The sequence below is a fragment of the Taurulus bubalis genome (assembly GCF_910589615.1).
Source record: "Taurulus bubalis genome assembly, chromosome: 17".
Taxonomy (NCBI): Eukaryota; Metazoa; Chordata; class Actinopteri; order Perciformes; family Cottidae; genus Taurulus; species Taurulus bubalis.
The window spans coordinates 5,253,296-5,265,518 of NC_136605.1; the positions used below are offsets into that span (position 1 = coordinate 5,253,296).

The 12,223-nt window shown below is 43.3% G+C and overlaps 2 protein-coding genes across 2 annotated transcripts; one reads left to right on the forward strand and one right to left on the reverse strand.

Moving 5' to 3' along the window:
• Positions 1 to 392: 392 nt before the first annotated feature.
• Positions 393 to 8,059, forward strand: farsa (phenylalanyl-tRNA synthetase subunit alpha; the record flags this gene model as incomplete). The annotated part of the gene is made up of 13 exons (XM_079233843.1): positions 393 to 539; positions 758 to 895; positions 1,790 to 1,888; positions 1,997 to 2,115; positions 2,621 to 2,713; positions 3,660 to 3,788; positions 3,880 to 3,995; positions 4,075 to 4,159; positions 5,137 to 5,236; positions 5,966 to 6,134; positions 6,402 to 6,479; positions 7,155 to 7,269; positions 7,647 to 8,059. 13 exons carry the CDS (start codon positions 393 to 395, stop codon positions 7,750 to 7,752), a joined length of 1,494 nt encoding a protein of 497 aa, XP_079089969.1. The 3' UTR covers positions 7,753 to 8,059.
• A 1,280-nt stretch (positions 8,060 to 9,339) lies between these two features.
• LOC306750124 (uncharacterized protein) lies at positions 9,340 to 10,989 on the reverse strand (the record flags this gene model as incomplete). The annotated part of the gene is made up of 2 exons (XM_079233519.1): positions 9,340 to 9,965; positions 10,773 to 10,989. 2 exons carry the CDS (start codon positions 10,987 to 10,989, stop codon positions 9,664 to 9,666), a joined length of 519 nt encoding a protein of 172 aa, XP_079089645.1. The 3' UTR covers positions 9,340 to 9,663.
• Between the last annotated feature and the right edge of the window lie 1,234 nt (positions 10,990 to 12,223).

Sequence of the window (12,223 nt, forward strand, 5' to 3'; positions counted from 1 at the left end):
ATTAATTAATAATGCATTTAATTTATGTAACGCTTTTCATAATACTCAGTCACTTTACACATTTAAAATAACCTAAAAGCTATGCAATAAAACATAAAATAATAGAACATATAAGAACATAGAACAGTCATACATTAAAAGCAGTTCTGAAGAATTAACTATTGTTATATAGTTTAAATATAAAACATTAGAGACGCTTATTTAATTATATAATAGCATACAATTCATATTAAAGAAACTACTAAAAGCGCACCAGAAAAACAAATGAACTACAGTCTTTACGGTACTCCATTCCCACCTTTTTGAAGTCTCGTTACTCTAATACATTCGGCCTTGGGTAACGTGACGTCACATCCGGTGACGGTCTCTTTAGGGCTTCGCAAGGCTCCAGCATGGCGGATACCGGTGTGGTGGAGACGCTCCTACGGCGGATTGAGACGGCGGACGACGGCGTGGACAGCCTGGAGGCGGCCAGCAGCCTCGGGGTGGACCACCAGGTCCTCGTCGGGGCCGTGAAGAGCCTGCAGGCCCTCGGCGACGTGAGTTTTTACGGGTCTGGAGCGGCGGCGGAAGTCCAACCGTTGGCGTCAACATTAGGCAGTTAGCGCGACTGACGCAATAACGTCGAAGTTAAAGAGACTTTAATTGTCCGGTTTAATGCGCTCAGCATTGTGTGACATGTAGTGAATTAAAACACCATTAATTTATCCAGTTGGCAGTTATAATATCGACACTTGTCTGTTCCCCGCTCCGCCAGTTGATATCGGCCGAGCTGCGCTCCTCGAAGCACTGGGAGCTGTCGGGGGAAGGCACGGAGATAGCCGAGCAGGGCAGCCACGAAGCTCGGGTGTTCGGCTCCATCCCGCCGGAGGGTCTGGCGCAGAACGAGCTCATGGTGAGTGAGTGAGTGAGTGAGTGAGTGTGTGTGTGTGTGTGTGTGTGTGTGTGTGTGTGTGTGTGTGTGTGTGTGTGTGTGTGTGTGTGTGAGTGAGAGAGAGAGAGTCACATGTGGACAGTTTATTTTTCAGGTGTACACTCAGTGGGAAGCAGGAATCTAAGTGTTATGTGAGGGGAATGCTATAAAATGTTTGTCATAGTAAACTAAGTATTTTGGGACTTTGGACATTTAAAGATTTCACCTCCAGTATATTATTATTTTCCACAGTTTTCTGGTATTTTTTTTATTGAATGAATTTGAATGGCGGAAGAAGGCCACAACTGATTTTTTTAAATGTATATATTTGTGATATATAAATATATTAAAACAGAATTATTATTTTTTGGTCCGAAAGGGGACATTTATGGAAGCCTGTTTCCGCACACACACAAAAACTTTATACCTCATAATTTCCACTTTATTATCTCATAATTTTGACTTTTTAGCTCATCATTTTTTTTTTTTTTTTTTTTAGTGATGGAATTTTCAAAGATGAGCAAACCAGTCTAAAAGTCCATGCTTAGTCACAAGCTTGTACTTTCTTTTCTTTTTTTACAGTATGAGAATATTATTGGTGCATGTAAGTTACATCCAGATGGCAACGGACGGATGAGGGACACTGAATGAAAGGAAGCTTTACTGTAGACGACGATCTTTCTCTGTGTCTCAAGTTCTGTTTACTTTGTGTATTTCTTCCTGCATTTAACTTTAGGAGGGAGTCAGCTTAGGCTGTGATTAAAAGCTCTCTTACATAAACTATTTGAAGAAATATGAGGGCAAAAGCCATTCACTCTTCTTCCATAAACGCAGAGTGGACTGTTTTGATATTTCCGCTGACATTGTTTCGTACAGAAACTGTCCTTCGGGAAGATCGGCTTCAGCAAGGCCATGTCCAACAAGTGGATCCGAGTGGACAAGGCGCACGAGGGCGGCCCGAGGATCTTCAGGACGGTAGGCGGCCAGTTGATCTTCGACTCTTCGTTATGACGGGTCGTTTTGTGAGCCGTGGCTGCTGAGTAAAGTGTGTGTGTGTGTGTGTCGACACCCCTCCTCTCTCAGGTGGAGAACATAGAGGACCAGGTCAGAGATAAGCTGCTTCTGGTTCAAAAGGGGAACTCCTCTCAGCTGGAAGAGAAAGAGAAGAACGAGCTGAAGAAGAGAAAACTGCTCTCTGAGCTGTAAGTCCCCAGATCGTTGTGATGCTTTTGTCCACCAGTAGGTGGCGGTAGAAGGTTTGTGGTGGCTCACCGTTCAACCCCTCCACAAGTCGCCGTTGGGTTGAGATCCTATTATGTCTGTCCTACAGGACGGCATCTTGGCTGTGATGTGGGCATTTTTCACAGTTTTTATAGGCAAGCTATACATTCGTTCAAGAAAACATTTAGGCAAATAAATTATCAGATAAACTACATCATAATTATGTTTTTTAAGAAGACATGACCTTGCCGTTTGAATATTTATTGGCAACAAACAGATTCAAACATCAGACATTTGGAACGACTCCTCTGTACTTCTGGAGAGCAGCAAGTCAAGAACCCAAAATGTAGACTGTGCATGGGTGACTGCGTTTTGGATGTTTGTTTAAAAGCTGCTGAAATATCCTCTGGCTTGACACCAAGGGTGCTTTATCTTCAGAAAAGCAAACTGAGAAGACGAAAAAACACGTTTTCTTTTTTCGTTTAGGACGGTGAAGTCGTACTGGATCACGAAGGGCAGCTCCTTCAGCACCACCATCACCAAGCAGGAGACGGAGCTCACTCCCGAGATGATTGCCAAGTGAGTACTGTTTAGTTTTCAATTTCAAAATATCAAAACAACGTGAACATGCGTCCCGTCTGCCCTCCTCCGTCTGTCAGTGACGGATGTGCAGGGACTCGGACCGAGGACGCAGAAAATCCTCCGCCCTTAAAAAGGGGACGAGTCCAAAGACATGGACTTTGTGCTAAAGGCAGGGCTGGACAAAATGATCGTGACCCAAAGAATTGACATAACATTGGCAGCTTATAAAAAACTCTTTATTCTGTTGTAAGTGCGTCCCACCAGGCGGCCATTATTCTGTGTTTGCTAGGAGAAGAAAGTGACAGGGAGTCTCCTTCACATTTATAAAGTCAACGGAGAGCAATTATTGTTTTCCCCTCCGGTGTTAAAAGCTTAAATGTTCTCCGTTATTCAGTTCCACAAGGCTCCCTTCTAAACATTATATAGTCATGCAAACTTATAGTTGCTTTTGAGTTTAATTTAATTAAATAAATGGAAAAAATTGCCATCCAGAAATGTCACAATGCATGTTGAGTGAAACTTAACTGAAATCTTAAAATATTCACCGTGTCTGTAAGATGCGTTGAAATAGGAAATAAGTATGAATAAATAAACATTCGACCTGCTCATAATACAGTTGTGTTGTTTTCATGCCGAGGATGAGACGTTTAATATGCGAGCGGAATTAAAAGGTTGAAATCATATCATAGAGGGGATTTAGCTAAAAGCAGCATCCAGATGTTCCTTCTTCCCACGCACAAAGATTTCAACGTGACGCTGCTTTCACTTCTCTGTGCCGACTGATGCTCTCAGCTGCAGATAGATATAAAAAAAAAAGCTCAAACAAGTTGGGAGAAATTGTATTTATTAACGATAAAACCTACCGACAGTGAAGAAGTGAGGAGGAACAGCTTTTCCAGACTCCGCCCCTCACAGCGTTCGTCTTGCTCGCGTTGTATTGCAGCGGCAGCTGGAAGGACAAGGCGTTCAAGCCCTACAACTTCGAGGCCCTGGGCGTGGCCCCCGACTGCGGCCACATGCACCCGCTGATGAAGGTGCGAACGCAGTTCAGGCAGATCTTCCTGGAGATGGGGTGAGCGAGCGGCTGCAAATATCACACTTCAAAAACACGCGCGAAACGATAAATACGAACAAAAACAAAACAAACTCCCTGCTTCCCGTAGCTTCACGGAGATGCCGACCAACAACTTCATCGAGAGCTCCTTCTGGAACTTCGACTCCCTGTTCCAGCCCCAGCAGCACCCGGCCCGAGACCAGCATGACACCTTCTTCCTGTCCGGTGAGGCGTCCGCTTTTCATCTCTCCGGCTGCGTCCCAAGTCACTTTTGATTATTTACACCAAACATGTTCTGTTCCAGACCCAGCGCTCGCACACGGGTTCCCTCAGGACTACCTGGAGAGAGTGAAGAAGGTCCACTCAGAGGGAGGCTACGGCTCGCAAGGGTGAGACGACAATCATCAAGTGAAGTAAAAATGATTTTAAAAGGGAAGAGTCGCCACCTTTTTCATGTGGATGTCCAGTCAGCGTTGATGGTAAATGTAGTCTAACACATTCCTCAGTGTGTATCGAGTGAGGAAGCTGAGTTCTCCTCCTCGCTGTGATGGACTGTGGTTGATGGTTCCACAGTTTAACCATCAAAGTGTGAAATGCGGTTTTACCGTCGATCGTTATCGGCCGATACTCGGGGAGATGTGCGGTCAGAGGATCAGCGTTGAGGCTTCCTGCTCATCGATCCACGGCCACGTTCCAGTGTGAACGACACGTCTCTGTTGACATCAGCAGGAGAGCTGGGGAAGTTATGATGCGTTCATGCTCCATGCAGTAAACATAAAATAAATGAGTGTAATATTAGCATGATGTGTTCACATATAATTCTGTAAAATTAAGGTTTTGGAGGGAAACTTGAATACATCCAGTTGTTTTAATGACATATTTTAACAGCGATCTAATTATGAGTTGTTTAATTTCCCAACATTGGCAGCTTTTGATCCATCATTTAAAACTACAGATGTTTCAACACAAATATAATCTTTTATTTCCTTATCCATCATTTTGAATTGTATGGTTTAAAAAAAATCAAAAAAACCCACTAAAGATGAATATAACAAAGTAAATTAACACATTTAGAAGTTGGTTCAAACATTTTCCTCTGTGTTGATCCGACTTGAGGCTCAAAACAGTGATACAATCTGAACGGTGAGTTTTTAATGCTCGGTTGCGCCCCTTACGGTAGTGCCTACATGTCCCATGATGCATTGCGCACAGGCTTCTGACACCAGGGCGTCCCCACAGCACACCATAAAGGATTTTATGTCCTCAGTCGACTACATTTACCGTCGACACTGATCGGACAAATACGCTGCGGATTCTCCCTTTAACCCGGCCTGTGCCTGCTTTCTAATCCGCGTCTGTCTTTCAGGTACAAGTACGACTGGAAGATAGAGGAGGCTCAGAAGAACATCCTCCGCACTCACACCACGGCAGTCAGCGCGCGCATGCTGTACAAACTGGCGCAGCAGGTGAGTCGCACGCCGGGAAAGATGCTCCGGGCTGTTTGCAAACAACAAACGCTTCACAAACACGGCTTGGAAAGTTCCCAAAATAGATGCTAATAGGATTGAAATCTTCAGCCAAGTCCTGAAGAAAAGGTTGGTCGCCCAAAGGATATTCAAAGGAAACGTATCTCTGGGCTACAGAGCAGCGTCTCTCCCCAACTCGTCCTCCAAACACCATTTATAAAAATTAAAATAAAGAAGAATATTTTTTGTTTTCATTTCCATGTAATCATTTTCGTTTCGTTGCTCTATAAACAAACCTTGAAGGTTTCATCCCCCTTTTCAATGTAGTATATGCCAGGGTTCATACGGTCATGGAAAACCTGGAAAAGTCATGGATTTTAAAATGCTTATTTCCAGGCCTGGAAAAGTCCTTGGAAAAAAAACATGTGTTCATGTCGTTCATTTACACTGAGTTTGAAATAATGAATATGCTTTTAAAAGAAAGATCATCAATATAAATGTTTATTCTTTTAATCAAACTAGTGTCTCATTCATTTGAGTCATTTAAGGTTTACTGTATGCTTTGTATTCTCATTGTTAGTTTAAATACTACATTTACTCACTTTTTCATGGTTACACCGAGATTTCACTAAATGTTTGGTCATGGAAATCCACTGGTCAGAATGAGTATGAACCTGGTACAGAGCAGCGTCTCTCCCCAACTCGTGACGCTCTTCTCTTCTCCACCAGGAGAAGTTCACCCCCGTCAAGTATTTCTCCATCGACCGCGTGTTCAGGAACGAGACCCTGGACGCCACCCATCTGGCCGAGTTCCACCAGATCGAGGGCGTGGTGGCCGACTACGGGCTCACGCTGGGGGACCTCATGGGCATCCTGCACGAGTTCTTCACCAAACTAGGTGAGGGGGATGCGCTCCTCTACTCTGAAGTTCATTCAGTGAGTGATTCAGGACGGCATTTTCTGGTGTTTGTTCCTTTTGTAACAAGTTTCTTGTCTGCTGTGAACTTTGTCTGTTGTCTGTATGACTTTTGGTGACAAATGAGAATGGATACAGTTTTATAATCTAATCGAATTAGTATTGCTGCGAGCTGCGTTGTTTTACTGGAGGCATGAAACGCTGATTGTTTCCACGCCACACTAACATGAACCTTCATTTCTTTTCTAGGCATCACCAAACTACGCTTCAAGCCGGCCTACAACCCGTACACAGAGCCCAGCATGGAGGTGTTCAGCTACCATGAAGGTAGAGTGCAGCGTGTCCCAGACTCTTTATTCTGGGTGCACAATAGTCTCAAATCGTGTCGCCAAATTAATATAATATCTTAATATGTATGCACCTTCCGCCGAGAAAAAAATCCTCGTTTGTGTAAACATTCCTGACAAATAAACGGTTTCTGGGGAGAAAAGAATGAGAGCAACCCCACCTAAATGTATTTATTTGTTCTTGTGTTAAGTATATAACGCGTGCATAAAACAAAGATGTGATTCATCAAACGTATATCTTTTAAAATGCCTGTTTTACATTTTCAAGATGATAAACGGGGATGTTAGAAATGGCAGTAAAAATGCTTTTAATGAAACATTTCGCCACAAAGGCAAACGGCCATAACTACATGTTCAACCGTCCCAAGTGAAAGCGAGCTTGGAGATAACTACAGTGAGGGAAAGCCCCCAAACTAAACCCCTGCTGATGCTAACTAGCTTAGCAGATCACAAGGTCACAGGAGCTGCCACTACTGCTATTAATGTGTTGTATGGATTTCAACCATAATAGACAAACGGAAGGACACATACAATGAAAGTATTACAACCTTTCTATCTGTTAAAAGCCTGAAAACCTTTTTTTTATAGGACAGTTCTGTTTTTGGTGGCTGTAATCAATAATTAATTTGAGTGCGACCCGTCCCCGTTCATGCAGGACTAAAGAAGTGGGTGGAGCTCGGGAACTCCGGGGTCTTCAGACCGGAGATGCTGCTGCCTATGGGCCTTCCTGAGGACGTGTCTGTGATCGCCTGGGGGCTCTCTCTGGAGAGGTACACACACACACACACACTCGCACACACATTGTTCCAGTTTCTCAGCCGTTCTGACCTGCTTTATTTGGTCAGGTCGGTGCACATCTGCGCCAATGTATACCTTGTTGCTAATCTCTTTCCATTTAGGGATTAAAGCTGTGAGGTCCAGCTCCAAAAGTCATCGGTCCTCTGGCTGTGCTCTCTTCTGTCTGACCCACATTAACACATTTAGGTTCATTCCCTGAACGGGGTTAGTCCTGCTCCAGGAATGATTCCAAATATACACTATTTATTCATCCAAACTGTACGTCGGTGAAGGCCGTGTGTAGCACACACACTCTTTGGCCTCTGTTAGCGCTGAGTTTTCACACAACATGCTCTCCTCTGACCCGCAGGCCCACCATGATTAAATACGGCATCAACAACATCAGGGAGCTGGTGGGACACAAGGTGAACCTGCAGATGGTCTACGACAGCCCTGTGTGTCGGCTGGATTCCTGAGGTTCGTCCAACTCTGCCGGACCACCCGTTTCCACGCCTCGCCCTGGTTGCCGTGACCGGACTGATTTTTAAAACCGGTCGGTCTGAAAAGGCGACTGCACCAGGAAGAGGGTCTGTTTTACCCCTGAACAACTCTTCACACAGGAAGCTGTTTTTCCAAAGGCCGTTCATCACACAGGAGCAGCTTTCCTATGAACTTATTACTGGAAAGTATCGGTGCGAGAACAGCTTTTGTTTTTTCTCCTTTACGTTACGGTGCACCAGTTTCTATGTGTACAGGAAAAGAGGTTCAATAAAATGCTTTTTCAACACACCAGTACAAGTGTGTGTGCGTGTGTGTGTGTGTGTGTGTGTGTGTGTGTGTGTGTGTGTGTGTGTGTGTGTGTGTGTGTGATCTGAGGTTCTGTCCGACTTTTAAGACGTTTTTAACGTGACATTAATGTCTCACCTCGCTGCTCCGTGACAGAAGCTGAAAGAACGTTTGTAACCTCAAAATTGATTATTTATTGAGACATGTGATACACAAGTATCTGCAAAAACAATATATAATCTGAAGGAAGTATCTTTTAGAATGCAAACCCTTTAAATCCTCTATCGCTAGACCGCCCAGATTGCAGATGCTCATTTCTAACTCAATGTCAGGATTTGTGCTAATTCACAAATGCAGATTATCTGACGTTTCTTAAATCGAGTTGCATCGCAGGTCTGTGTCGTGTCCGTGAGGAAGAAGCTGCGGCTATGTTTGTTATTCCAGGGACGCGGGATTACAGTTGATCTTCACACCTTTTAACAACCTTACGTCCTGTCATGTTTGTCTCCCTGAGTTTCAATATCTGGCCCCGTGCCAACGTGTAAAAGCTGCTTCGTGGAACACATCTTGGGATGGAAATCCGTTGAAAAGAGTTAATTTTAGCTGCATTTGACCTCCATGTGATGCGTAGTCCTCTGTACTAACTTAATTTTATAACCACCTGCTGAATGCGGTTCATCTCGTGAGGTTTTCAGAGACAGTTCAGGCTCTCACTGCGGGAGCCGACCACATGACGTGAGCTCCACATGGAGCAGCTTCTTTTCGGATGCAAAGAGTCAAAACCTCCCAAAAATATTTGCTCGCTGAGTATACCTTTTGTTCTTTCCTCAAATATATTTATAAATTAGTAAAAAGTAGACCATCCTATTGTTTTGGACTTTGTAGTTCTGCCTTTTAAATATGTTTTAGGACAATTTGGAGCTTTAAAAATTGACATTGGAAGTTTATAATTGAAATAAAAGCACAACAGGGAGGTACCTGTGAGTGCGTGTGACACCTGCAGGATTAAGTCGTGTTTTGTACGTATGTTGAATTGCTGGAACTCCGTTAAGTCTTCCTCTTAAGCTAATCCCTCGGTGTCTTGAAATAAACATTTTACTCTGAGCGCGTGGGACGCAGCCAGCTGATTGGTCGGTTTACAGCCTGGAGACGATGCTGTAGAAACCTCCAGCACACAGTCTGATCTGCTGGGAATATTTCTTCTTTTTTAGCAGAGCATATGGTACACTTTTGAAGCAATAACAAGAGTAACAGAAAAACCACCAGTCAGATCCGTCAATAAGACACACTTTATAAGAAAAGACCTAAACACAATCTAACTGAGGCTCAGCCACGCAGAGATGACGTCCAGAGACCGTCTCCCGTAATGCCGCTCGTCCTTGGGCTCCCCTTCTCACAGCGGTGTGTGAAAGCATCTCGTTAAGTCCCGTTGCGTAATTCTGAGAAAGCGTCCAAATGTAAGAAGGAAGTCAACATGAGACCGGGGACAACCATGTCTTATTACGCGTTGACATAATATCTGCGTGTGTCTTATGGGCCCTGGGGTCTCCCACACATCATCAGGCTGTTCATGATCACGGACCCCCGGCCCTCGTCCCCGGTCAGAGCTCCCTGGAGATGCTGAGGTCTCGGACCGGCCCCGGGCTGTTGAAGACCAGCGAGTTGTGGCTCGTCGGGCTGTGCGTGTGCGGGAAGAAAGAGGGGATGTAGGGGATGGCCATCAGCATGGGGCTGAGCTGGGGGCTCTCGTCGTGCGGCAGCGTGATGACCACGTCGTCCTGGTCCCACACGTGGAAGGCGTTGTGGGCGAACGGGTGCACCGGCGGCGGGTGGCTGGAGGCCATGGCCTGCGCGTTGTTGGCCATGTCCTTTTCTTCATCGCCGGTCGGGCCCAGCACACACTCTTAATTAGAAAAGATTTAATAGCATTAATATTAAGAGCATAAGGTCAGTGGCTCGTGAAGTCTTGTTTACTTTGAAGATCAGGCCTTAAAATAGTAGTAAGGCCTGATCTGACCTGCAGCCTCCAGGAGTATGTGAAGACTGTGGAGGGACGTTCGCTCTAATTGATGCAGATAATTGTTTTATAAGTCATATGTTTGTGACTCGTAATGTTCCCACTTTCCATGCTGTGTTAAGGAATTGTATATACAAATGTAAATGTTGATTAAATGACTCATGTAACATGTAATCATAAAAGTCTTAACTGAGCCAACAGAGTGATACAAGGTATTCTTCTTGTTTCTGGAAATATTGGATAATAATATAGTATGTGTATGTTTTTAACCACGAGTGACTTTTTAACCGCAAAGATTATGACTGTGTCCACGTATTGTATGGTATTTTATATATTGTTGTATTTGTATGTGTTGCTCTATGGACCCATGAGTCTGAAATAATTAAAAGAAAAACAAACAAAAAAAAAATATATATATATATATATATATATGAAAATGTAACAATATATTATATATTTGATTAAAACAACTTATATATTAACATATTGAGTCCATACACTAGCAAACTTGACCAAACCAACCTAACACACACAGTTCAACTGCATGAAAAAAAAAGATATTGTAATAATATCCACTTCTATATATTAATAGTGATACATAACATCCAGTTTAAGCTCAAATGAACGTGACTGCTGGTGTTAATGAACAGGAGCTGTACATGTATTTTACTTTAAATGCCCAGAAAGCGTTACCTGTGATGTCGATGGCCAGGTCCTTGATGAGGTGACCCACGATGGCGTAGGCGACTCCCACCACCACGGCGGCCGCCATGAGCACGTACACCACGGCCTTGGGCAGCGGGATCAGGTCCTTTATCGGCGGCCTGTACTGCCGGTACATGGGCTCCTCCGTGGCCGGGCGGAAGTCGTACTTGGAGTAGGTCAGGGCGGTTAGATTGTGGCTGTTCATGGCTGGGCTCGTATTCTTCCAACCAGTGAGACCTCTGTTCTGTTTCCTCTTCTAGCTCTCACTCAGAAGTGGACTCACACATGAGGGAGAGTCCGAGCGAGACTGGTTATAAACTTGTTGGCTCCGCCCACTTGGGCGACTCTTCGGCTGCGACTCTGCGCGCGTGTCCTCAGACTCAGGGGTCACGTGTAGGAAAACCAATCAAGCCCTTTTCTTTCCGACGGAGAGGCTATTAGTGCCGATCCAAGCTGTTTAGGGAGTTTCCTTGAAGTGGCCCAAGCACTACACTATACTGTTTACAACCTGTTACATTACAACATGCTACATTACAACATGTTACATTACAACATGCTACATTACAACCTGTTACATTACAACATGCTACAATACAACATGTTACATTACAACATGCTACAATACAACATGTTACAATACAACATGTTACATTACAACATGCTACAATACAACATGTTACAATACAACATGTTACATTACAACATGCTACAATACAACATGTTACAATACAACATGCTACAATACAACATGTTACAATACAACATGCTACAATACAACATGTTACAATACAACATGCTACAATACAACATGTTACAATACAACATGTTACAATACAACATGTTACATTACAACATGCTACATTACAACATGCTACATTACAACATGTTACATTACAACATGTTACAATACAACATGTTACATTACAACATGTTACATTACAACCTGCTACATTACAACCTGCTACATTACAACCTGCTACATTACAACATGTTACAATACAACATGTTACATTACAGCATGTTACATTACATGTTACATTATTAACAGCAGCTGGACAGCTTGTTTTGTGTGGCGTTTTCTTGCAAACGAAAAATTAAACGTTTCTCACCCCAAAAAACGTGTGAATTCTTGAGGCCTACATTTTTTTTTATTGCAAAATGCATTGACTTTTAAACAACAAATAAAACAATTTCCTTTAACAAAATACAACAGTCCCTGACAGACCTGGCTTGTGATAAATTAATAGCAATAATGAGTACAATACAGATACAATTTGTATATATCTATAGCAATATATATTACAATAAAAAAGTCAAATTGAATTCAATAAATGCCAATTGAATCAATTAAAGCAAATAATGAAAGAAACAGACTTTAAAGGGTGACATTTGTATGAGAGCAGGATTAGTTACAGGTGAGCAGTGATGGTCTTGTCAAA